This window comes from Lycorma delicatula, chromosome 11 (genome assembly GCF_047948215.1).
Source record: "Lycorma delicatula isolate Av1 chromosome 11, ASM4794821v1, whole genome shotgun sequence".
Classification (NCBI taxonomy): Eukaryota; Metazoa; Arthropoda; class Insecta; order Hemiptera; family Fulgoridae; genus Lycorma; species Lycorma delicatula.
In genome coordinates this window covers 56,557,522-56,584,825 of record NC_134465.1, presented here as the reverse complement: position 1 = coordinate 56,584,825, position 27,304 = coordinate 56,557,522, and the positions used below count along the sequence as shown (strand labels likewise).

The 27,304-nt window shown below is 31.9% G+C and overlaps 1 protein-coding gene across 3 annotated transcripts in view; it reads left to right on the top strand.

The window, feature by feature from the left end:
* Positions 1–27,304, top strand: part of Ptp52F (Protein tyrosine phosphatase 52F) — a 116,159-nt gene that overhangs the window by 26,532 nt on the left and 62,323 nt on the right. For all 3 annotated transcript variants that reach the window (XM_075378493.1, XM_075378491.1, XM_075378492.1), the window contains exons 2-4: positions 15,188–15,284; positions 21,471–21,818; positions 25,353–25,691. In XM_075378493.1, the coding sequence (XP_075234608.1) occupies positions 15,191–15,284; positions 21,471–21,818; positions 25,353–25,691 (781 nt within the window). In that variant the 5' untranslated portion in view covers positions 15,188–15,190. The remainder of the gene's footprint in view (positions 1–15,187; positions 15,285–21,470; positions 21,819–25,352; positions 25,692–27,304) is intronic.

Sequence of the window (27,304 nt, the reverse complement as noted above, 5' to 3'; positions counted from 1 at the left end):
AGAGAGAGAGAGAGAGAGAGAGTGAGAGAGAGAGCAAATATTTGTGCAAAATGTCAATTTTTTGGTCACCAGTTTTCAAAATATGAAGCAAAAACTATTTAAAAGTAATGTTCAATATACTATCAGCCCTAAATCCGATTATTTCAAATTTTGGAACATTAAATAATTTCATAAGTATTTACATTGTACAAAAGCTCAATTTTCGATAATCATTGTACTAAATGGCGAAAAAATATACTATACAAATGGCAAAAAATCTAAATGGCGAAACTAATCCTCTGCGTTTTTTAATTTTGTCAAAAATTAAACACAATAAATTCCCATTTATAAAATTTTTTTAAGCTATTGTCGAAGAATTTATGTTGAGTCAGTACGAAAACTTTAATCAAAATATAGATCATCTCACACACAGGAAATTATATATACACCTTCCAGAAATTTCTATAACTTTTTTTTTGTATTTTTTAGATTAAGAGCTTGGCCATTTTTTGATAAGCGGGTACCACTTTTTTTCTTAAAAAACCCTGACATTTTTTTAATAACCAAATTAATCTCAGAAACATACGTTTTATTAAAATAACCTAATATATTATTGAATATACAGAATGTTCCATATAAAACGCAACCCAATCTTATATTGGTAGGTATTGAAATAATAAAAAGGCATGTGTAAATGTAAATGTAATTTTTATTACTACCATCCATTACCTTACATTTAGAGTAAATGTTGGAAATGGCCGCCATCTTCTTGAATACAAGCTTCAATTCTTTTTACAGCGTTTCTTGCAACTTTTTTCAAAGTTTGTGGCTGGATATTTAATACAGCTTGTCCAATATTGACTTTCAATCGTTCAAGTGTTCGTGGTTTGTTGCTGTAGGCTTTTTCTTTGAGTTAACCCCGTAGAAAAAAATCCGCCGTAGTCAAATCTGGAGATCTTGGTGGCCACAAGCCTCGACCGATAACACGATTACCAAAGAATTCCTCGACGAAATCAGAAGTTGAACCTGCGTAGTGCGATGTCGCACCGTCATGTTGTAACCGGCAGTGTCTGTCTTCCTCTTCCAAGAGTGCGATGAACTGAAATAAAATATCCTGATATCGTTCTGCATTAATGGTGTACTGGAAAAAAATAGGACCTATTATTTTCTTCCGCGATATCGCGCACCACACTCCCTACTTCTGCGGGAGTAATTGTTTTTCGTGATAAACATGGGATTTTCAGCGCTCCTAATTCTACTGTTTTGGCTGTTTACGTAGCCGTCCAAATGAAACCGTGCTTCATCTGTGAAAAATAACGAATCCGTAACATTAATTCCCGCACGCAGAAATCGACGGAACCGTTGACAATATTGTAGCCGTTTTTCTTTGTCGGGCTCAAAAAGTCGATGAACCGTTTGAACGCGATAAGATCGTAATTGTAATTGTTTGATCGCCCGATGAACAGTTGATTTAGACAAATTAATTTCAGCAGACAAACGTCTGATCGATTTATTTGGCGAGGCGAGTAATCGGTCTCTGATTTCAGTGACTGTATTTGTATTCAACACTGACACAGATGTTTTGTGTTCCTTGTTATTAACAGAACCGGTCTCTCTAAATTTTGCAACTAGCCTTAATACTGATGTTTTGTTAGGAGCTGGTTTATCTGGGTACTTATGGCGAAACAAATCTTGTACTGCAACCGCTGATTTCGTACTGAAATACGACTCAACAATGAAAACACGTTCATCTAGCGAAAACACCATCTTGTCTCTAGCAATACACTGAACGTTATGATTGCATTGTTGTTAATATAGGTAGTGTTCTACTGCGTCGCCGCGATGTCAGATGTTGGACGAGTCCATTTCAGAAACGAGTAGGGGAGTATGCTTGACTTTTGAAATTTCATGGATGAGTGATTGATGGGATGCGTTTTATATGGGACACTCTGTATATAGTTATTACTGAAAAAAAAAAATAATAATAACCCAGTAACATATTTTTAATAATGATTATTGTGCTATTTATTACAGAAAATAAAAAATGTTTTTATTATATGTCTAAATAATGGGTTTGTCTTATTGGGTTATTTTAATAAAAAGTATATTTCGGAGATTATTTTCTTTTATTAAAATACAAAACATATCGGGTTATTTAAAAAAAAAAAGTGGTATTGTTTATCGAAAAAGATCCAAAGATCTTGAAATAAGGGAATTTACAAACATACAGAAAAATAGGGGATTTAATCTGGAAAAGAAGATTATAATTTTATGGACATTTATCCAGAATAAAAGCCAAAGATTGAAAAAAAAGATATTTCATTTCTACAAAAAAAACTGCAGATATTCTGTGCCCCATACAATGCTTCTGATAGAACTACAGTTTTGTAATGCCTAATTTGGGGTTAAATGACAGGGATTTTTTATTCTAAATGTTTTTCGTGACATGATAGGCAGTTTTCATTTTTCTTATTCTTCCTTCATCTAATTTTTTTTTTTTCAGTTATATTCAGTATTATGATTTCTCCCAAATATTACAATTTCTGAACTCTGATTATTTCTTTGTTGTCGGAAATTTTAAGGGGAGATCTGTTCTTTTTGTCATTTTAAAACCAGTAGTTTTTTCATAAGAAATTTGAAGACCAATTTTGCTTGCACATTCGCATAGTTTTTGAATTTTGATTTTAGCCTCGTTTATATACCTTGTGAAAATTTCAATGTTCTGCGAAGATCAGAATGTTTGAATTTAAGAATTTAGTTTCAGTGCCCGTTTTTATGTTTTTCTCCCATTCTTTTATTATTTTTTCAAGGGCATAATAAAAAGAGAATTGAAAACAGTCCATCTCCTTGCCTTATTCTAGTTTTAATTTCGAATGGTTCTGAAAGTTCCCCTAAAAATTTCACGTTCGATTTTGTGTTTTTTTAATTTATATTTATTAATCATATTCACTTTTTCATTTATTTTGTCTAATAAAATTATTAATTTCATAACGTTAAATAGCAATTTTAGGCCTCACATTAATAGTAGAAGGAAGATTAAAGAAAAACAAATCAACATACTTGGCGTTTATAGACCTAGAAAAGGCATTCGATAACGTAGACTGGAATAAATGTTCAGCATTTTTAAAAAATTAGGATTCAAATACAGAGATAGAAGAACAATTGCTAACATGTACAGGAACCAAACAGCAACAGTAATAATTGAAGAACATAAGAAAGAAGCCGTAATAAGAAAGGGAGTCCGACAAGGATGTTCCCTATCTCCGTTACTTTTTAATCTTTACATGGAACTAGCAGTTAATGATGTTAAAGAACAATTTAGATTCGGAGTAACAGTACAAGGTGAAAAGATAAAGATGCTACGATTTTCTGATGATATAGTAATTCTAGCTGAGAGTAAAAAGGATTTAGAAGAAACAATGAACAGCATAGATGAAGTCTTACGCAAGAACTATCGCATGAAAATAAACAAGAAGAAAACAAAAGTAATGAAATGTAGTAGAAATAACAAAGATGGACCACTGAATGTGAAAAGATTACGAAGGTAGAAGAATTTTGTTATTTGGGAAGTAGAATTACTAAAGATGGACGAAGCAGGAGCGATATAAAATGCCGAATAGCACAAGCGAAACGAGCCGTCGGTAAGAAATATAATTTGTTTACATCAAAAATTAATTTAAATGTCAGGAAAAGATTTTTGAAAGTATATGTTTGGAGTGTCGCTTTATATAGAAGTGAAACTTGGACGATCGGAGTACCTGAGAAGAAAAGATTAGAAGCTTTTGAAATGCGGTGCTATAGGAGAATGTTAAAAATCAGATGGGTGGATAAAGTGACAAATGAAGAGGTATTGCGGCAAATAGATGAAGAAAGAAGCATTTGGAAAAATATAGTTAAAAGAAGAGACAGACTTATAGGCCACATACTAAGGCATCCTGGAATAGTCGCTTTAATATTGGAAGGACAGGTAGAAGGGAAAAATTGTGTAGGCAGGCCACATTTGGAATATGTAAAACAAATTGTTAGGGATGTAGGATGTAGAGGGTATACTGAAATGAAACGACTAGCATTAGATAGGGAATCTTGGAGAGCTGCATCAAACCAGTCAAATGACTGAAGACAAAAAAAAACAAAAAACGTTAAATATTGTTTGTTTTTTGCATTGTAAAAGCCGAAAAATAATAATATTTACAATTTTTATTTCAAATTAAATTAATTTTGCTCAATAACTTAGTTTTATAATATAATTTCCATTTAAAAATTTTGTTTAATGTGACCGGATAGTGCCCGGTTCTACAATTAAAAAATTATGAAATTAATTAAAATATAAGTTTGCAAAAAAAATTTGGTAATTATTTAGTTGAAGTGCCTCGCCCCGAAATCATAAAAAAACATATAAAATTCATTCAAAATTAATATTTATTCATTTAATGATGTATTTTGGGTGTCAGAAAATAGAAAATTATTAAAATTTACATAATATAACCTTCTTTCTTTCTTTTTCCTGTTTAGTCTCCGGTAACTACCGTTTAGATAATACTTCAGAGGATGAATGAGGATGATATGTAATGAGTGTGAATGAAGTGTAGTCTTGTACATTCTCAGTTCGACCATACCTGAGATGTGTGGTTAATTGAATCCCAACCACCAAACAACACCGGTATCCACGATCTAGTATTCAAGTCCGTGTAAAAATAGCTGGCTTTACTAGGACTTGAACGCTGGAACTCTCGACTTCCAAATCAGCTGATTTGGGAAGACGCGTTCACCACTAGACTAATCCGGTGGTTACATAATCTAACCTAACCTAGCGGTGGCTAACCATGTATCAGCGTATTGCGAAATGGCTACGTTACATTGTTTAATTTCATATTTCTTATGTTTGTTAAGTACGCGAAGGCGTTTTCTACAACGGAAAATGTGTCGATTTTCATTCAGCTTCTTTTCGTTATTACGCGATAGACATTGTCTGTGTTTCAGCAAAATGCCATGATTGTAAAAAAAATTTCTCACCTTATCAACCGACTGAAAGAATTCAATAAGTGTAATAAATTCAAATTCTTAATTTTTACATATACATTTCAGATCCAGCAGATTTTTATTTCATCCATTGTAGTTCTTTCTATTTACTTACTGAACACTAAATTCTATAAAGAAGACTCAGAAATTCTATAAAGAGAACTCGGAAAACTTAGACGCCGTGTGAGAATAGCAGACAACAATGTAATGTAATGAATAAGATACAAATAATAAAAGTAGTGTAATAAGAAAGAATTATAAATTATCCGAAGGTGAGAATCTACATTAACGAATTTATCAATATTCAAATATCTACTACTTTTCTGACACTTCATTTCCATCATGAAATACATTTCAAAAGAATTTACAACGATTTGATATGTTTTTTGGTGATTTCGGGGTGAGGCACCTCAACTAAATAATAACCAAAAATTTGATATATTAAAAATATTTTTGGTTTTTTGATTCCCGTTCATTTTCAAACTTATTGACAAATACACAGCTAGACTAGTAAACGTCTAATTAGGAAGTTATACACATTTAAGGAATAGGTTTAATAATACGTTAAATTTATGTGAAATACCCAAATCATCAGTTAGTCATACATGTTGTGCTTGCGTATTACGCGCGCGGCGCACACATACGCAATTACATTCTTTTTTTATACTGATAATATAAACTATAACAATTACGTAAGCATTTTAAACCCTGATGTACGAGTATGATTTCACTGAAAACGGAAGCAGCAGAAGATTAAACGACATGATTTTTTCATAACTTTTTTTTGGCTTTCATTTACTTCCTGGCAAAAAAAAAATTATTTAAAATTGTACGATGTACAGTCTTGTCAAATCCAACCATCTCAAAACTCTAACGCTTAGTCACATTTCAGATAAAGTCGAATTACCTTTCGTAAAACTAGATTATTAGTTTTAAAAATTTATTCCTTGATGTAATCAAGCTATTTATACCGTAGGGCATTGTTCTTGAACCGAAAACCAATTTTTATTTTAATTTTATCCAAATTAGTATAAATATTTTCAGGCCACCTTTATTTCCTGAAAATAATTCTTCTTATTCCGTTTTAAGTGATTTAAAACTAATAAGTAGAAAAAAATCCTTAGGTGGTTAAAAAAAAAACCATAATAATAGCGGTCGGTCTTATCAGAATCGATTAATGTTTTTTTCCCTCTTCAGTCTTACAGATGATTTTTATTTTTGAAGCTTGTACTAGATTTCTACTTTCCCGGCTATAGCGATATAAGCTGCTATAGAAACTTATATTGGGATCAGTAAAAAAAAAAATCTAAAAAAAGTTGTTTTTTAAGTTTTATGCGTTAAGAGACATTTTTAAATAAATTTTATTTTGGAATAAACTGTAAATAATCTGTGAAAAAATGTTTATTCCAATGCTTCCAAGTCCAAAAAAATTGTTTTTGTCAGGGATGTTTGCGTGAATATACGTAAGAATGTAGCCTGTATTTGGCCCTAATAAATATGGACCTCGTTGACCGATTTTCTTCATGATAAACAGGTACTACTTTCGGGAGAAATGAAAAAAATTAAATGTATCCAAAAATTTGGAAAAAGGGACGAGAATGTTTTGGCCGAATAAAATTTCAAATCTTTACTGGGGCGCTTTAGCAAAAAAAAAATTTTCTTACAAAAGTTGAAGTCTTTTTTATCAAAATCATAGATTACGAAAACTTTTACATTTAATATTCGCTCTTCTCCCCAAAAAATGACATATATTTTTCTCTTTTTAGTTATATCTTGCTTCAGAAAATGAATTAATGGGAGTGTTTTTAGCATCTATATGTTCTATACCAATAGACTTTCAAGTCACTATAAACAATTTCTGTACATCCGACTCCAATATTCTATGCTAATAAAAAATATTTTTTTAATTTCAAAAAAAATATTTTTTAAATTTAAATTCATTTCGCAAGTTACCAATTGCATTTAAAATGTAAAGTGTTAATTTTTTGATACTCTTAGTCTATAGTATGAGGTCTACTCAGTAAATAATTGAACATTTTTAATTACGCGACAACGGAGATATTTAGTGACGTGGCATTGGCAGCATTGTGTTCCGCATAACCTCCTCTGTAAGCACATGTTCTTGGATTGTTGATATCTCTTTTAGTTTTCGTGTTATTGTTATTTGAGCGCAATGTGTTTAAGTGTTAGTAACGATTTTTGTAATGTGCTATTTTCGGGAACAGCAACACAATTTAAAACTTTGCGTGAAACTGGAGAAAACTTTTACAAAAACGTTTTAGCTTTTGAAACAAGCTTACGGAGATGATGCTCTGGGTCATACGCATTGCTGCGAATGGTTTTCACGATTTAAAAGAGGTCGTCAGTCAATCGAAGATGACCTTCGACAAGGAAGGCTTTCGACTTGATGGACACCCGCGTTCAGAAAATCAATGACCTAGTGCGTGCAAATCGTTGATTGACTGGCAGAGAACTTGCAAAAGATGTTACCATTTCGATCGGATCATGCCATGACATTTTGACTGAAAAAATGAACGTGCATCGAGTTACAGCAAAGTTTCTTTCTCGTTTGATGACCGAACAGCAGAAAGAACATCTAGTGGACGTTTGTCGGCAACTTCTTGAACATGTCGATGAAATATTCATGCAAAGAATCATAACGCAAGACGAAAGCTGTATTTACGGCTACGATATCGAGATAAAAGTTCAATCATCACAGTGGATTGGCCAGGGATCTCCATGCCCCAAAAAAGCACATCTCGATCCAATGTAGGCTCTTTGTTTTTTTCGATTTTAATGGAATTGTGCAGTTTTAATTCTTGCCTCAAGGTGAAACAGTGAATCATGCATACTATCAAGGCGTTTTACAACGATTACGTGAAAAAATCCACAAAGAGAGACCAGAGTTGTGATGAGACAACTCATGATTCCTTCATCACGACAATGCGCCCGCATACTCAGCTTTGTCAATTCGTCAGTTTTGCGCCAAAAATAAAATGACTGCCCTCCCTACTCGCCATAGCTGGCTCCTTGCGTTTTTTTTTCTATTTCGGAAATTAAAATTTGTGATGAGAGGATAGCGTTGAGTCTATTGATGACATTAAAGCAAATTTGTCACGGACCTTAAGGCCTATTTCAAATGTAGCTATCCAGGATTGCTTCGCGAAGTGGAAACACCGCTGGGAAAAGGGTGTGAATAGGGTAGGGAGTACTTTGAAGAGGACAAGAACCAATAATCTGTAAAATTAATAATAAAGATTAAAAAAATAAAGTTTGGTTATTTTCTGAATAGACCTCGTATTTCTTAGAATAAAAAAAAACCCAAAAATTCTCACCCCTTCCTACAAATTTTTATTTTGTTTATTTAGAATTATGGCTGTATCTTTGTATTCTTTAACAATTAATTTTTTTTTTAATTTACTATCGCCGAAAATGCAGATTATTTCTAAAAAATTAATTTTACCCCATTGCTTTCCTATAAGTATGGAAGCCCACAAAATGAAAAAAAATTAGAAATTTCAAATTAATGCTCATGTATGATGCAATAAAAACCTAATATGTTTTTATTGACGTTATAATAACACTAGCATTCGTTACTGAGAATTTCTTACCAAAAACAATAAAAAAGTAAAAAAAGTATAATTCAGAAATGTTTATGTTAAACTTCGAAATTACTTTTTCATAATTTATTTATTCTATGTTTATCAATATTGGTTTTTACCAGATAATGGTTTTTAATTCATAAACAAAGCCATAAAAATTGAATAACTATGGCTTTTTCTTTATATCAATGTTAAATTCTATTTTTAAGTTTTATCAATCAACTGATAAAAATATTTACAAGTTAACTTTTAAAAATTATATAATTATGAATTACACGTACGAATTACTCGCACATATAATTTATATATATTTTGAATAACTCAGTTCTGAAATGTAAAAACAATCCATTTTTATAATAAATACAATAGAACTAACGAAATTTTATCTCGATAGATAATCAATGTAATTGTATTTGAGTATTTTCAGTTGTTAATAAAAAAGAAAAATCGTTTCGGTATAAACCGTTTGATAAGAAAAGTGTTTTTCTCTTCATAAATGATGTCTAGTTACATCTTGACAAGACTGTATCTGATTAGGCTGTCTAGAAGACCAGTTTTATTCAATCGATAACTGAGGTATAACCTTCAAACATTTGAAGAGAAGCACTAATAGTATGGATTTCCTGATACATTGATATCGATCGACTAAAAAAATACCGCTACTTTTAATTAAAATAGAACTGCATGTTTTTTTACGATAGGTTATCTCTAAAGACCGTTTCATTGTAAAAAAATCTATTTTGAAAACTTTATAAATATGTTTTATTTCTTATACTACTTCACTATATAATCGCTACATGAATTTAAGACATTTATCGTAGCGATACACCAGCTTCAAAATACTCTCGTCGCATTCTTTTGTCGCCAGCCATTTAGCCACTGATTAACAACATTTTTAAGTTCATCGTCACCCGCGAATCGCTTACCACTCAAAAATTTTTCAATTTTCCAAACAAATGGTAATCATAAGAAGCTAAGTCCGGGCTATATAATGGATGATCGTAAATTTCCTATCCAAATGTTCTCAGTAAATCACGTGTCGGAGCCGCAACATGTGGACGTGCATTATCGTGCAGCAGGACGACGCCGTCGGTCAGCCGCCCACGTCGCCGATTTTAAATGGCGCGCCGTAACTTACGTAGAGTTTCGCAGTAGGCTTCTGCATTTATAGTCGTTCCACATGGCGTGAAATCAATCAGCAGTATGCCAAACCGACCCCAAAAAACTGTGACCATCAATTTGCATCCAAATGGCTATGACTTGACGTTTGTTGGGCTGGTTGGTGATTGAGGATGACGTCATTCACTTGACTGCCGTTTTCTCTCTGGCGTTTACGAAATCCATGTTTCATCGCCGCTAACAATTGAATTAAGGAACTCATCACCTTTTTCTGTATAGCATATCAAAATTTCCAAAGCAGGTCTCATTCGGATTTTTTTGTAACGTTCCGTTAAGACGTGCGGCACCCAACGTGCATTTATGACGTTTATTTATGGCCATCTAGGTCATAAACAAAGCGACCAATAACAGCTCTTGAAACATCAGGAAAAAGAAGGGCCAGGTCGGAAATTTTTAAGCAAAGATCTGTTTTGATTTCATCATCGACGCGTTTAACAAATTCTCGATGATTATCGAGGGCCTCCCCGAACGTTCTTCACCATGCACATTAATTCTGTTACTTCTAAACCTTTCACACCGTTTTCGAACGTTTCTTTCAATCATTATATTATCACCGTACACAGCAACCAAATTCTTATGAATTTCAGCCGGTTTAACGTTTTGATAGTTTAAAAAACGTATGAGTCCACGTATTTCACAGTCGCGGAAACATAGATTTTGAAATTCATTTTATAACGTAATACATTGATTTCACACATAATCAAAGATACTACAACGCGACAACTCACAGGAAACAATGGAGTGTGTACATTATTAGCGTGGTCATGAACAACACAGGTTCGCCACCCTTAAGGAGAGAAATTTCCCAGCGGTCTTTACTTTAGATATATCCCTCGTATATTCGTTTTTTTAGAAAACTTATATTTTCCATTGCTCGTGGTGGCTATTAAAATCACCCAAGTAGACCGCAGGATGAGGTTGTATTTCGATTACTGACGTTGGCCATGATACAGCTGGAGGTTTATATATATTGGACACTGTTATACTTCCGATTTTAACTACAACGTCATGAATTTCATTGTCCGTGGAGGTGGAGATGAGAGTGTCGTTTTCTATATCGCGCCTAACGTAAGTAGCGACGCTGTACGCATCATGGTATGTGGCACCAAGTAATTCATATCCAGGTATTTTACCTCTTTTCTGCAAATTTTCCTCAGTGTTACGTTGGTTTTCTAGATTGCAACCAGATCAATATTGTCGTTCTTCAGTAGTTTCGATAAATACTGGCTCTTAGAATGACTTATGCTTTCCATATTTATGTGTCAAATTCGGACCGAAGGTCCAAGATTTCTTGTTGGCAAGTCCTGAAAAGAACTGTTGGGTATATCTAGCGACATGGCCTGCAGTTAGTAATACTGTAGGCTTGTGTCTGCGTGGTCAGGAGAACCTATCTTCTTGGTTTGTCTGAATGCCAGTATCTGCTAGCTCATTTAGCGTTACCCAGAGTGCACCACGTGGAGGCTAAACAGAAATGGTCAGAAACGGTGGGAAGCCTGAACCTTTAGACCTCGAGTCGCATGCATAGACTCTGCTAAGAAAATTAGGTAGCGGATCTCCTATTCAGAGACCAAAAGCAAGTGTCTCCGCAAACACCGTAGCATCCCACATAGTGGCAACATCCAGAGCACCAAGTGACAGGACGCACACAATTGAGATAAAACACGAACTAAGAAACTTGAGGAGGAAGAGAGGAGAGACTGAGTACGCTCACCCTTTTACATCTGAAGAGATTGAGTCGGCGCTCAAAGATAGCGCAAAGATAGCGATAGATTGAGTCGGCGCCTATAGCATTGCTATCAGTGGTATATAAATTACTAGAAAGACTTATCTACGACAGAATCTGTTAGAGGAAATATGATATTATACCAATTGAACAAGCAGGCTTTAGGCCAAAACGAAGTTGCACCGACCAAGTTCTCTCGCTCACAACGTACATTGAAGCGGGGTTCCAAAGAAATCTTAAAACCTTTGCTGCATTCGTTGATTATCGGCTGCTTACGACACTGTTTGGAGAGAAGGCATGATTTGTAAGGTCCTCCGTGTAATCCCATGCAAACTAACAGCTCGCCTCCTTAATAATGTTGAACGACAGAATGTTCCAAGTTATCATGGGATCCGATATAAACTCACCCAGGACGGCCTGCCAGGAACTCAAGAACGGCCTGCCACGACGGTCGGTACTTGCGCCTCTCCTTTTCAGCCTCTATGTTGTGGACATGCCAGAGACAAGATCTAAAAAGCATGGCTACGCCGATGACTGGGTGCTAACAATAAAATGTAGATCATTTGAAGAGTCGGAGGAGGTCCTGGTGTCTGACCCGGAGAAACTGGGAAGGTACTTCCGGAGATGGCGCCTCTAACCAAATGCTAGTAAAACATGTGTCATGCTTCCATCTACTAGTTCGCTAATAGGGAGCTTAAAATTCTATTCGAGAATACATGGCTCTTTCACAATACAACACCAAAATACCTAGGCGTGACACTTGATAGAACGCTTTCATTTAAGGAGCACCTAATGAAAACTGCAGAGAAATTGAAAGCGAGAAACAACATTATACATAAGCTCTATGGAACAACGTGGAGAGCATCGTCTTCCACTTTGTGCACATCGGCTCTGAACCTGGTTTTCTTCTCTGCTGCTGAATATTGTGCACCAGTATGGCTTAACAGCCCTTATGTTCATAATATTGATGCTCAACTTAATAACACTATGAGAATGATTGCCGGGGTTGCCAGGTCTACTCCTGTGGAATGGCTCCTGGTATTAAGTCACATACCATCTCCATACCTGTGCCGTATGAACCCTCTTGTAAGAGAGTACAAGAAGATTATGGACAATCAAAACCTACCAATTCATGAAGACATTGAGGATGCCAATCGTGGTCGCCTTCAATCTAGAAAGCCACCTATCAAAACAGCAATTGCTGTCACAAAGGACGGATTTAACCTAACTGATGCCTAGCATCAAGAATGGACCACAAAGCAAAATAACCAAATCCCATGTATTACTCAAAGGCTGCCGTGTTTTGACTTGCCACATAAGACATGGTCAACGCTAAATAGAATACAAACTCACCATGGTAGGTGCGCCTATTTCCTGTATAAATGGGGTGAAACACCGACGCCCCTTTGTGAGTGGGGTGAAAATCAAACTGTTAGACACATCACAGAAGTTTGCCCTAGGACAGCTTATGAAGGGAATCCTAAAGATTTCCTGATGGCAACTCCAGAATCAGTAGCATATATTAGTTTGTTAAATCTTTGTTTGTAATTTTGACTGTAATTGGTGTTGTGTTTTGGTGCCATACGCTAAATAAATAAATAAATTTAGTAAACTTAATACACTACCGAAGAAATTCAAGAAATATATCTGTCAACGGTTATAAAACAGAATTATTTTAATTATGAATCAAAGAAAACAATGAACAGTAAAAACATTATTAAATTATCATATCAAATTTTAATTATAAAAGTTTGAAATTTTTTAGTTCTTGTTTAATATTTATTTTAATTCGAAGGAGTTTACAAATTTCCTATTTTTGAGGTATCATGTGAGATAGAGACAATGACACACAGAGTTACTTAGTAATAAAGAGGGGAGCTCACAAAAATGCGAGTCATCTGATTGATTCAAAAGTGCTCAAAAAAAAAAAAAAACAACAAATCGGCGCACATTAATTGAATACTATATGCTATAATTATGTGAAGGGGTTTCGAATAAACAGTTGACATTTAAAACTGCTTTAATATAAACTTTTATTTATTTCATAATTATTTTTCCATCCTGTGGTAATTAAAATTTAGTACACACCGTAATAATGTTATTAAAACATATAGTTCAATTTTAAAGAAAAAATCCTAACTTTATTGTGAATCAAAGAAGCAACGTTTTAAAAAAAAGTGATGGCTGCAGCAAAACCAATCATCAGAATTTTTTGTAATAATATGTAAAAGACAATTCAATTCATCATGACTCATATACTTCAATGTGACTCTTTTTTTATAATATATTAAAGAAGTTATGAATTATTGAAATTGTACTATGTGGAAAACATGGTAGAAAAAACAGATAGGTAGGCGTAGCTTTTTATAATTTATATAAATTTTCTTCAAATAAGTTAGAACTCACAACAATAAAGAAGAAAAGGATAACTTTTCTTTTTCGATTCATGAAAGAATTATTTCAATTCATTGATCTGAAAGACATGATTCTTCAAATACAAGCTGTTACTTTTATGACGCATGCTTATATTCCTTCTATAAGAATTTTTCGTTCACTTTTTGAACTTTAGTTCTATCAGAGGCTTTTTTTGAGATTTATTTATCTTTCTGATTTCTGAAACTGATTTTAACGTTTCATCACCAACGGAGATCAAATCATTCCTCTTGAGTACTTTGTATTTTATAATGCTACCATTAAAAATTTTATGCTTTCTTTAAAAGCTTTCAGTACTTCTGAAACATGAAACAGGATTATAATGTAATGAATCCTTTTTTAGTCAGAAAACTGATTGTCTAGGATTTTTTTTTAATGAAAACATGATAATTAATTAATGTCAAATGAATCTGTAAACATGGATTTAATTTCTGCTGTTAGAGTATCAAAAATGTTGCGATTTTCTGAATTTGCATCATGTTACTTTATCATGGACACATACAATAACTTAGATTATCATTAAAAAAAATCCAACTAGATAATAAATAACTCAAATGATAGATTTCAATTTTTGTAATGTTTAATTTCATTTAGCATTTCTCTCTTTGGTGAATCTGCAGGACTTCAGTACAATTATTCTTCAGTTCTAACAGAATTGAATCATTAAATTGTGGCTTGTAGATATGGTTTCACTCTCTGTACAACTTCATACTTTGCATCCTGGATTTTAGGTGGTCTCTTTTAGGCTGGTCATCTTAGGCGGTTCCTCATCCTCAAAGTAGAAGATGATATTTCTTTGAAAACAATAATAAAAAAGGAAAACTACATAAATTTCCTTGGAAAATAAGAATGTTCAAAGAAAAAATACAAGAAAGGATAAGGATTAAAAATTCATGTTTAATTCATTATACAAAATTAAGCAGGGAATCAGAAAGAACAAGAGTAACTAAGAAACATAAATCAGATTTTTCAGTATATTTTCAGGGAAACAAACTTACAAACAAATAAATATGTATAGCTGGTTCAAATTCAAAAAATCTATTTAATGTAATAGTTACTTGACTGTGGAACTTTATGAAATTAGTGAAGAAGCTTGATAAATGCCTATATTTTTCATAAAACAATAATAATGACATAACATCATCATGAAATGACATAATCATTGCCATAAAGCTTATTTTATGGCAGTAAAAACATAACATGTTTAAGAAAACTGTAGCGGTAAACTTGGAAAAAATGTTTATTGTTTCAGATTATGAAGATAAATTCATTAGACTTATTACAATTTTTTATTGTTTGTGGAGCTGCATTTGTCACCGTTTTCGGGCAGAATCCTGCAAATTGTAAAGGTAGGTTGTAAAGATTTAGTGACATAACATATCTTTTGGTAATAATTTAAACTTTTAATTGGAAAAAATATTTAAAATACTTAAGTTTCTTCAGGTCTTAAAAAGTTAATTTTAAAATCCCCAATTTTTTCCTGGGAAAAGATTGGGGCTCTTTCCCATCCAAGAGCTGACAAAATACAGCAAGCCACTACAAGATATTATTATGTGGTCTAATTAAGTCAATATTACTGTTAAAGAATCTCAGGCCCAATATCTGATTTGAAAGTAACAAGTATTTCAGAAAAAACTCAACCTAGAAGAAAGTTTATAACTAAAATAATTGTAAATTTTAATTTAATCTTATTTTTTTAGTTAACTCCATGTAGAAACTGAAATAACCTCTATCTGCTACTGTATTTCAGTATCTATTCCTCTACGTTGTGTGATTTTCCAAGCATGAGCTTGTGCTAAATGTAGTTATTTCTCCAGTCTGCAGTTACTGATAACATGCTTGATGGATGAATTTAATAATTTGTTGGGAGGGTACTGAATTAAAACGAGACCAGGCTGAATATCTTTGTTTGGAATTCTGGAGAACTTAGAACACATTTTAATTCAGAATGTCTCTTAAAATGTTATACTCAGATTGAACTATTTAACTGCTACAAAAAGACTAAAACTTAGCAAACACCAGATCAGTGTTGTGCATGAATTGAAAGACACAGATGTGAAAAATGTTTAAATACTGTTGTTGATTTTGAAGTATTGTAGAGCGGCTACAAAGTCCCAAACAATTACATGACTTACATATTGGTAACACTATGTTATCAGGTAATTGTAAAGGTTAATCAGTTGTTTTCAATAAAGTGCCAAGTTTGTTAGAAGTTGATATTAATTTCACATGTTCAATGATAATTTTGATTAGTGCAGTGCTAAGTTAAACTGGTTGATACATGCAAGTGTTCAATTTTAAAAATACTTGTATGTGTTTGTTTGGATGCATGAATGTACAAATGCAAATGAAAACTATGAAAACATAAGAAACAAGGTTCATTCAACCATGTTGGCAAGGAGGCTCCGGTAGTAACAATCAGACAATAGGAAAAAAGTCTTTTGCCACCGGATCAATCTTCGATTTGAAGCAATTCGGACGTCCTTCCAGTGGGTCAAATAATTCTGATACTGTTGATAAATTCTATTTACAATTTCTTAATGTAACGTGTAATGTAATTTCTTAATGTAATGTGTTGGAAGAGATCTTCAGAGCTAAATGTTCCCCATTCAACACTTAAAAAAATAATGAAATAATATCTAGAGTCTAAACCTATTAAGTATCCTCTTGTTAATGGTTATTAAGACCTCGTCTAAACCTCCAGCAGACTGTTGTAAACTAAACCTGTCCTATCCTAAACTATCCTGGATTGGACTTTCCTAAACCAGATGTCAGTAAGAATAATAGAAAAGAATGCAAAAAGGATCCAGAGGTGCCAACAGACTATTAAGAATGATTGAAGAGAGATATTTAGAAAAAAGAAGAGGAATGATTTGTGTTTCATAGATTTAGAGAGGGCATTTGATAGAATCAAATGAGAGAAAATGATGGAGATTCTTAAAGAGAAAATAAGTAGAATAGAAAGACAGAAGGTTAATTAAAGAATTATATATGAGACTAAAACATAAAAACATAAAAGTAAATAAGAATGTGACTGACTGGATGGATCAAGGTTCTAAACAAGGATGCTGTCTCTCACCAACATTTACACTGACGATATGTATATCTACCGTATTTACACTGAATATATTAAAAGAAAGAGAAGAAGGAATAAGTATAGAACAAAAATGTACAAAAAGATGTGTAAGGTTTGCTGATGATATGTATTTCTAACTGATGCACTTCAGAAATTATTCAGATTGAACAATTATGAAGGAAGGAATGAAAGAGTTTGGAATGGAAATAAATACAGGAAAAACTAAAGTAATAGAAATAAATAACAGAGATGATTCAGTGGTGACAAGTGAAGGAAGAAAAAAGAAAATAAACAGTTACAGATAATTGGGTACTATGGTGACAGAGGACTGGAAGAGTGCAATGTAAATAAAGAAGAATAGCGGTGGCAAAAGAAGCCTTCAGTAAGAAAATGGAATTACTATGTAGTAAAAGTCTGGATTTAGAGTTATAAAAGAGGTTAATTAAATGCTATGATTGGAGTGACTTGTTGTATGGGAGTGAAACATGGACAATGAGAAAGAGGGATGGACTGGTTAGGTTTGAGGCTGTTGAGATGTGGATATGGAGAGAATAAGATGGACAGATAAAGTGAAGAATTAGTGAAAAAGTTAAAGAAAGAGCACTTATGTGGAAAATAATAAAAGAAAAGGAAACTGGTTAGGCCATATAGTTAGAGGAAGTGGAATTTTAACTGCCTTGGAAAGGTCTGAAGGAGGAGAAAAGAAGCTGGATGAAGTTATGTGATGAGGTAAAGAGGGGGGGATCTGCAACGGGACAAAAGAGAAGACTTGAGCCAGAAATGGATTGAGACAGAGGTGGTATAAGAAACCTATTGCCTGGTGGATCACCAGATGATGGTGATGATGAATGGTTTCTTATAAAAATTATTTTTGTCATAATTATGTTATGAAATGTTTATTCCTGTTATGCTATAAATTTAAATTAATTAATCAATAGTATGTATAAAATTTGGTGTATTGGAGTTTGAAAAAAAGCTGGGATATAGATTCATGTTAGAACTTGGTGCTGCCAATAACTTTGAATAAAATGAACATTCTTTTCCTGCTTGTTTGTAAATATCCTCTAATCAAATGCAAATTATGTACATAATGTAATATTATAAAGCAACATTTTTAGATGAGTTTTTCAATAGGAGTACAATTTTTACAATGTTACAATACTGTAGCAGTAATAATTTTCAACAGATTCTTTATTGTCAGCTGAAGGCAAAGTTGTAATTGTCCATAGCTGACTAGAACAAACAGCTAGTTGATCCAAAATCAAGATCCTTCAACCATGAAATTCTCTGCTGTCAGGAAACTTATTTTCCTTGAAGTATGTCACATCACTTGTGCAAAGTATCTTTACTTCTTTACAATTGTTACTACTCCTGTCCTAAATTCAGCCTTTTGGGTATATCCACATTGTGAATTTTATCTCTACAAATTAATTGGTTATTTATAAATCCATATCTCAAATGCTTTAATTCCTTTCAACAGTGCTTTTAATGAAGTTTACAATTGGACATGATAAAACAGCACAGAGAACATATCATGTGTACAGCTCCTAAGTTAGGAGCTGTAACTCCTAACTATTCCTCAAAATTAAACTTAAATTGTGATTGTACCAGACATTCCTCATCAGAAAACCTGCTCCGGTTTTTTTCTATTCTATTCTTAATTTCTTGGGCATTATCTTGATTGCCATAGAATCCTAAAGTTGTACACATTTTTGCCAGTGTACAGGGAGCTTGTGGATCCCTTCCTCATAAAAAGTTTAAAGGCATGTCAAGCCAAATGTGCATGAACTCTACTTCATTGTCGATTTGGAATGATGTCTTCCCAGTCAATGGCAAAAACAAAAACAAATCATAGAGGGATAAATCTCCACAGAGGTTATTCTAAACTTTTCCATTAAATTTCATCCAGATTATCCCGACTGCTAAATGCTATGTGAGCCTTCTGGGAGTTGTAAAGGGGTATCATATCTTTAATCAATCGGTCAACAGTGGCTTTTGTTATTTGGCAGCTACATTTTGTCTATGAGCTAGTATGTACCATTCACAGTACGACATTCGATCCATACTCATCGCCTTCCAGTCTCAAAAGATGGTTGAGGGAGTTTTTTCAGCTGACAAAAGTGTTTTTACCTTTATAGGGCAAGACTCTCTACTCCTAGGCCATTCCACCTGTTGATTTCACCGTGGGAGTGTAGTGATGCAGAGTGTCTCATCACTACTCTTCAGATGAAACTATTAAAATTATTTCCCACTGAAATTGTTTTCGTAGTCTGTAGTAAATTTCCTGATGGACCTGTTTCTGATTATGAGTCAAATATCTTGTAACCCACCTCGCACAAACTATTCAAACCCTTTGCTTTGTGATAATGGAATGGATATTTTCATGACTGGCACCTACCTTGGAAGCGATATGATTGATAAGTTGCCAATCAATTCAAATCCTCATATGTGAAAAATAATTCTCATTTTCTACATAAATGATTCTCATTTTATGCCTTTTTTAAATATGCTGATGGTAGACTTGGGTTTTTTTTTGTCTTCAGTCATTTGACTGGTTTGATGCAGCTCTCCAAGATTCTCTATCTAGTGCTAGTCGTTTCATTTCGGTATACCCCTACATCCTACATCCCTAACGATTTGTTTTACATACTCCAAACATTGTCTGCCTGCACAATTTTTTCCTTCTACCTGTCCCTCTAATATTAAAGCGACTATTCCAGGATGACTTAATATGTAGCCTATAAGTCTGTCTCTTCTTTTAACTATATTTTTCCGAAAGTTTCTTTCTTCATCTATTTTCCACAACACCTCTTCATGTGTCACTTTATCCACCCATCTGATTTTAACATTCTCCTACAGCACCGCATTTCAAAAGCTTCTAATAATTTTTCTTCTCAGGTACTCCGATCGACCAAGTTTCACTTCCATATAAAGCTACACTCCAAACATATACTTTCAAAAATGTTTCCTGACATTTAAATTAAGTTTTGATGTAAACAAATTATATTTCTGATTGAAGGCTCGTTTTGCCTGTGCTATTCGGCATTTTATATTGCTCCTGCTTCATCCATCTTTAGTAATTCTACTTCCTAAATAACAAAATTCTTCTACCTCCATAATCTTTTCTCTTCCTATTTTTACATTCAGTGGTGCATCTTTGTTATTTCTACTACATTTCATTACTTTTGTTTTATTCTTGTTTATTTTCATGCGGTAGTTCTTGCGTAGGACTTCATCCATGCTGTTCATTGTTCCTTCTAAATCCTTTTTACTCTCAGCTAGAATTACTATATCATCAGCAAATCGTAACATCTTTACACCTTGTACTGTTACTCCGGATCTAAAGTATTCTTTATCATCATTAACTGCTAGTTCTATGTAAAGATTAAAAAGTAACAGGGATAGAGTCCTTGTCAGACTCCCTTTTCTTATTACGACTTCTTTCTTATGTTCTTCAATTATTATTGTTGCTGTTTGGTTCCTGTAAATGTTAGCAATTGTTCTTCTATCTCTGTATTTGAACCCTAATTTTTTTAAAAATACTGAACATTTTATTCCAGTCTACGTTATCAAATGCCTTTTCTAGGTCTATAAATGGCAAGTATGTTGGTTTGATTTTCTTAAATCTTCCTTCTACTATTAATATGAGCGCTAAAATTGCTTCCCTTGTCCCTATACTTTTCCTGAAACCAAATTGGTCTTCTCCTAACACTTCTTCCACTCTCCTCTCAATTCTTCTGTACAGAGTTATAGTTAAGATTTTTGATGCATGACTAGTTAAGCTAATTGTTCTGTATTCTTCACATTTATCTGCTCCTGCTTTCTTTGGTATCATGACTATAACACTCTTTTTGAAATCTGACGGAACTTCCCCTTTTTCATAAATATTACACACCAGTTTGTATAATCTATCAATCGCTTCCTCACCTGCACTGCACAGTAATTCTACAGGTATTCTGTCTATTCCAGAAGCCTTTCTGCCATTCAAATCTTTTAATGCTCTCTTAAATTCAGATCTCAGTATTGTTTTTCCCCTTTCATCCTCTTTGACTTCCTCTTCTTCCTCTATAATACCATTTTCTAATTCATTTCCTCTGTATAACTCTTCAATATATTCCACCCACCTATCAACTTTGCCTTTCGTATTATAAATCGGTGTACCATCTTTGTTAAACACATTATTAGATTTTAATTTATGTACCCCAAAATTTTCCTTAACTTTCCTCAGCTCAGCCCTTTCATCGACGTGAAGACATGAAGACAAAAGTCCAGTTTATGTAATATGACTGATCTCTTTTATAAAACTTGATATTTATCCAAAAGAACAATATCGATGAAGGAGGGGGCCACCATAATAAATTTTGTCTGCTTATTGTATGCTGTAGATATATACATTTATTTATTAGTATAACAAATATTTTAGGAATATATTTTAAAAGAAAACAATTTTTGTTTTCAGTTAAAAATTTAAAAGCTACACTAGCTCCACATAGCAGTGGATTATTTGAATGGAGTCATCCAGCCAATTGCAAAGCTACTGACTATGTAATAAAATTGTCTACATCAGATACAAAAGCTTTAACATTACATAAAGCCAATGGAAAAAAGATTATTTGGGAAAATAAAGTACCTTCACACATAAATTCATTTAGAGATGACAAAATTAAATATTTCGCTTGCATTAACTACAGTGTTTCAGTTGAAGTAATTTTTTTAACATTAACAAGAAAACATGGGAGAGAAAAACAGAAATTTGTTCAAAATACTGGGAATCCTGTCAGCCAACAAATGAAAGCTTCTAATGTCCGTAAGTTTATTACATGTTTATCTGTGAATAATCGCTTTGTTTTATGATACATTCCTTACTGATTTATTCTAAATGATCACAATTCACTTAATTTTAATTTATCTTTCATTTGGTAATCTCGTATTTTATTCACTGATGATTATTACTTTGTGTTTAATGATCGCATGGTCTTATATGTGCACCATGTCGATTAAAAATTTTCCTTCCTTTAAATATAGTAATAAAACTGATAATTGATTTAATATAATTTCACATGCACAACAGTATAGATGACTTCATTTTTATATTCATCATTTGATGATATAATTCAATGAGATGAAAGTAAAGATACCATTTTTTTGTTAATTGTTACAATTTTAATGAAGTTAAGTTTATTACCATTATGTACTGATTTCATATCATTTAGTCATGGTAATGTTAGGTTAGGTAAAGGAGACAAATCTTATGTAATATCTATGACATATTTGTTAATTGTTTAATTGAAACCATATCAATCTATACTGGATTTAAACATTCTGATAAAAATTCAAATTCTTTAATGAAATATTCTATTGTTGTGTTTGGTTGTATTTTTTGGAAAAAAGTCCAGATATTTTTGAAACTTTTAATCAGTTTTTTATTAGTGATTATGTACATTGAATTATTAATAGTATCTCTTTTGAAGTGATTCAGAAACTACAATTTTTTTCAAATTTGTGTTTGCAGATTTAAGTTAATTTTAATATTGAATTTAGAATGATTAAAATCTTTGATTCTACTTTCTGTTATAGAAATTTACTTAATATAAAAACAGAGGTGATTTGCAAAGTATAATCTTGTTTATAATGCTTGCATTTATGGGTGATTGTTTCCAGTCTGCCCAATATATTTTTTAGTATTATCATTCCCTTGTCAATTGTATTGTTCTAGGTTATTATGTTTTTCATTAGACTTCATTACCATTGATTATATTTTAATTAAACCAGACTGAAAAAGCAAGTCTGCTTGATTATGATATCCTTAACAAAATTAAAAGTAAAAATTTTAATTTATTTACTGAATCTAATTCAATCTATTGTTATGATGTTTTTTGGTGAAATATTTATCCATTATTGAACACAATTCATTAATTTGTGTTTTATTAGTTTGTTCTAAAAATTATGAAGATTCTGTTTTATGAATTGGATGTTGATATGTACATTCATATCAGTATGAAATCTGCAGATATTCTAAACAATCTTAATTGATTAAATGAATCTCAAATCATGTACTTCATTGTTAGTTAACTGTGAACATAAATAAATAAAAATTTAACCTATAAAAATACATGTTATATTTAAAATTTTAAATTTAATTATACTTAAAAGTGAAAAACTTCAAAAAAAATTATGTTTATCTTAAATGACTTGACATTTTTATCAGTTAACCCTTATATGTAAACGTTGACAATTAAATGTATAAGAGGAATGATTAAGTAAGTAACAAATTTACAATTACTAACTGATGATGGAAATACATCTTCAATATATATATATATATATTTTACTTATAAAGGTTAATGGTAAATTTCTGTAAGTGTAAAGATATGTTTCATTAAGCACCTTTAAAAATTAAACATTCGTTGGGTTGATTTTGAAAACATCATTTTTATGTGCAGTTATTAAATAATAAATTAGTGTTTTATTAAAATAAAGGATTTTAATAAAATTCTTTAAAAACTGAAGAAATGGACTTTGTATTCAAATGTGTTTATTTACACAGAAAGTTAAGAGTTTTGTCATAACTTCGCTATGACAAAATGGTTTTTTAAATTGCTAACTAGGTTATTTTTCCATCTTCATCCATTTACAAAGTTGTGAATTAATATTCACATACATGGATTAATTACATATTGACATGGTGCATAGTATAGCTTAACACATATGCTAGGTTAGATTGTTCATCATAGTCAAAGAGTGCTGTTATTTTTCACTTTATTTCACATTTATTATTATATAAAATAAAATTAAAAGCATAATATTTTTAAATTAAAATGTACCATAGTTTTGATATTTTATTTTCATGAAAACACTATAGGAAATGATATTTTTTTTTTTAATGTAAAACTTGTTTACAATTTTCTTTTATTTTTGCAAGTAAGTTTTCTTCATTAAACCTTTCAAAATATAACTCTAACTTTATTATTTAATTCTCTTTTTTACATTTATTTATGTTTAAATGTTCTTTTTTTATTATAAAACTAAAATATCTTTGAAATTAATGCCTAACATCTGTTAATTTGGAGCATTCATCTTGACAGATTTCTTTGCAACTTCCATTTTGAATTAAAAATTGTGTAGGGTAATTTAATAGTTAATTTTGTTCTTTATTTAAGTAAAAGGGGTTTTATATTGTAATAGAATTATTAGTCCAACTGTAAAATACTGTTTGGTACATAAAGTTAGTTGATTAATTGAATATGGAATGGCAGCATTTCCTTTCAAAAAACAAAACATTTTGAAATTGCTCTAAGTAAGCTATTAGCTTCTCTGGAACTGAACAAAAAAAAAAAAACAATACATTTTGGGAAGGAAAAAAATCACACCTTAGCTTAACTTACTACTAGATGTAAAACCACACTGACCAAAATTTAGCATGGTAAGCATTTGTTAATGTTCTTTAAATTTCCGAATGAATTAGTATTTAGGTTTTTATCAGATGGAAAAAATCGATCTCATCAGTGTAATATGTATTTAAGTTCTTAGGTTATTACTACATTTTTCTTTTTTAATCATGAATGACATTGGAAATTTAACAACTATGAATACAGATAACAAAAATAAAACTCATTACAAAATTTATTCTTATTGCTGAATTTAAAAATATTTTCATTTGTCCAAATAAACTACAGTCTTGAAAATATAAAGTGTTATAAAGGATGGAACCTGGGTTTTGATAACTTATATTTTAACTATTTTATCACAACATAGGAAACTCAAATTATAGTCATATATACATCTTATTTTACAGTAGTTTATGATTTACTGAGGAATACAGAATGAGAAAATTTGTACTGAAACTTGTCTTTTTTATCTTTGATTTTAAATATTTACATCTGAAATATATTTCTACAATGAACATACTTATCATTGGAAAATAGTATAAAGATATTAATGTTGATATGTTGCTACTACATACCAAAGTCATTTCATCTGCTGTATGATAAAGTAATGTGAAATTTACTAATGGACAAATTATACAATCTCATCTTAAATTTTGTCTTCTTTTTGATGCATCTGTTATTATGACTGTGTTATTACTTTAAATCTTTCTAATAAATTCTTGTTAATAGTTGTTGATTTATAAAGATGCTAACCACTCATCAGCTTATTTTCAGCAATATTTTCTTCGGTTCTTTTTACTTCTGTAGGTACTCAAAAGTTTCTTTGTTTACTTTACATTTATTACTTAATATCTCTCTTATTGTTTAGAGATTGTTTTATTTTGATATTATTTGTCTTATTAATAGAATATGGTTTATTCAGAATCAGAAATCTATTTATCACATTGTTGCAGAACCATTTAAAAGTGTAACGTTTGTTGCATCTAAAAATTCTACATTGAATATTACTTTGGATCCTTCACCACTTATATCATTGTGCAAACCAGAATATCAGCTGGAAATATTTAATGAACTATCTCCATTTAATAAAAATGTTAATTGCACATCAGCAGAATGTATGATTAAAGTGTTAGAAACAAAGGTTAACCAGACATCAGTATTATTGAATGTTAGTGGAAATAGTCAGATAAAGCAATGTGGCAATTATGTGGCAGTTATTAAACTTTTGGATTCTAATGCTCATAATATTAAACAAAGTATACCATTCACATTTGACTATCAGGATAAATCAGGTATGTTAAATTATATTTAAATTTTTCAACCCTTTTCTAACATGTTATAATAATTATTAATATCTAACAACTATTGTATCATGACTGCTGCTGATATCAGATTATGTATTACATAATGGTGCTACCATCTATTAAAAAGCAGCCAGCTGAGAAAGTGATTATTTTAACCTATGGTTTGTGAAGGATTGAACCATGGCAACAAGTCAGAATGATCGTTACTTTGACCAGCACCATTTGCTGACTCATCCTTGCAGGAGTCTCCTGACTCTGCAATCCAGCAGCTAAAATGTTCTTGAATACCAGATCAAACTGACATTCATGAATGAACTGAAGCAACATTATGCGAGAAGATGCTAAACATATATGAGCTTGGGTACTTTACCGGTGGTGTCAGCTCTAGTGATTTTTTTATCTGATTGCAAATCAAGACAGTACTTGTCAGAATCATTAAAGTTTGAAGTCGATCATCCTGGTCAGACTTCAAACTGTAAATTTCAAAATTAAAACAGCAGTGATATGAAGTCTGATTTAATATTCAACCAATTTCAAGGCCAGCACTATTTAAGTGTCTATCACTGGACAAGAGTCTAGTGATAGTTTTATAAGAAAAATTTAAGTTTTTAAAAGATTTATTTTTAATTGTTATTAAGAAAACCTTTTTTTAAATGTTTTTTGCATCTCAAATTATTGACTATGCATTAAAAATATGTTTTACAATCAGCTAAATCTCTTAGTTATATTTTTCAGAATGTCAGAGCCAATAATAACCTCCAAAATAACAAATCTTCATTCTTTATCATCTAGTTTTTGTAACAAGTCCTGGGGCAGTGAATCATTTACTTTTGCCGTCTTGTGCACCACTCGTCTTTTAAAGGATATCCCTTGGTCTTTTTGAATGTCCTTTGATCCTTCACCACTTTATCAAATTTATGTCTTCTTGACGTACCTTTTTTTTAATTTTTTTTAAGAGATGGAGGAATCCCATTTACGGACACCGAAGCAATGTTGGTTTCACTAACAGGTTCTGCAAGATAGTAAAAAAGGCATATGTATTCCTGCACACTACTGACTAAACCTCCACCCCTGGCGACCCACCCCTCCTGGGAATAGATTCTTGATCTATCTTGGAACATTTTACAGTTTCTATCAGCTCACAACTTCAGAAGAGAGTTTGGCTGAATAGTTAATTAATTTGCAGTTAGGCAGATATTTGCCAAATGCTACATATATTTGACATGTCATATATAATATAATTAATACAATATAATTAACATTATACAATATAATGACATAAATATATGTACATATATTTGACTATATGATATTTGGCATATGCTACATGATTCCAGAAATGGGCAAGAGTGTTCTTTTAGGAATTTTCTACTTGTTGGTTGCTCTTTAATTCCAGAAGTATAAGTAATTTTCATTGTAGCATACATTTAATCTCTTAAATGATCACCATATCATTTATGTGGTCTCCTGTATGGGTAAAATAGCCTCAGTCTCCCAAGGAATTGTGAGGGGAAGGCTTTTCTATAAGTGAAGTTGTTTGTCATTTACTTCAGTTCCTTTAAGGGTAGATTGCCTTTTCTCATTGGCCACCCTTTTCCTTA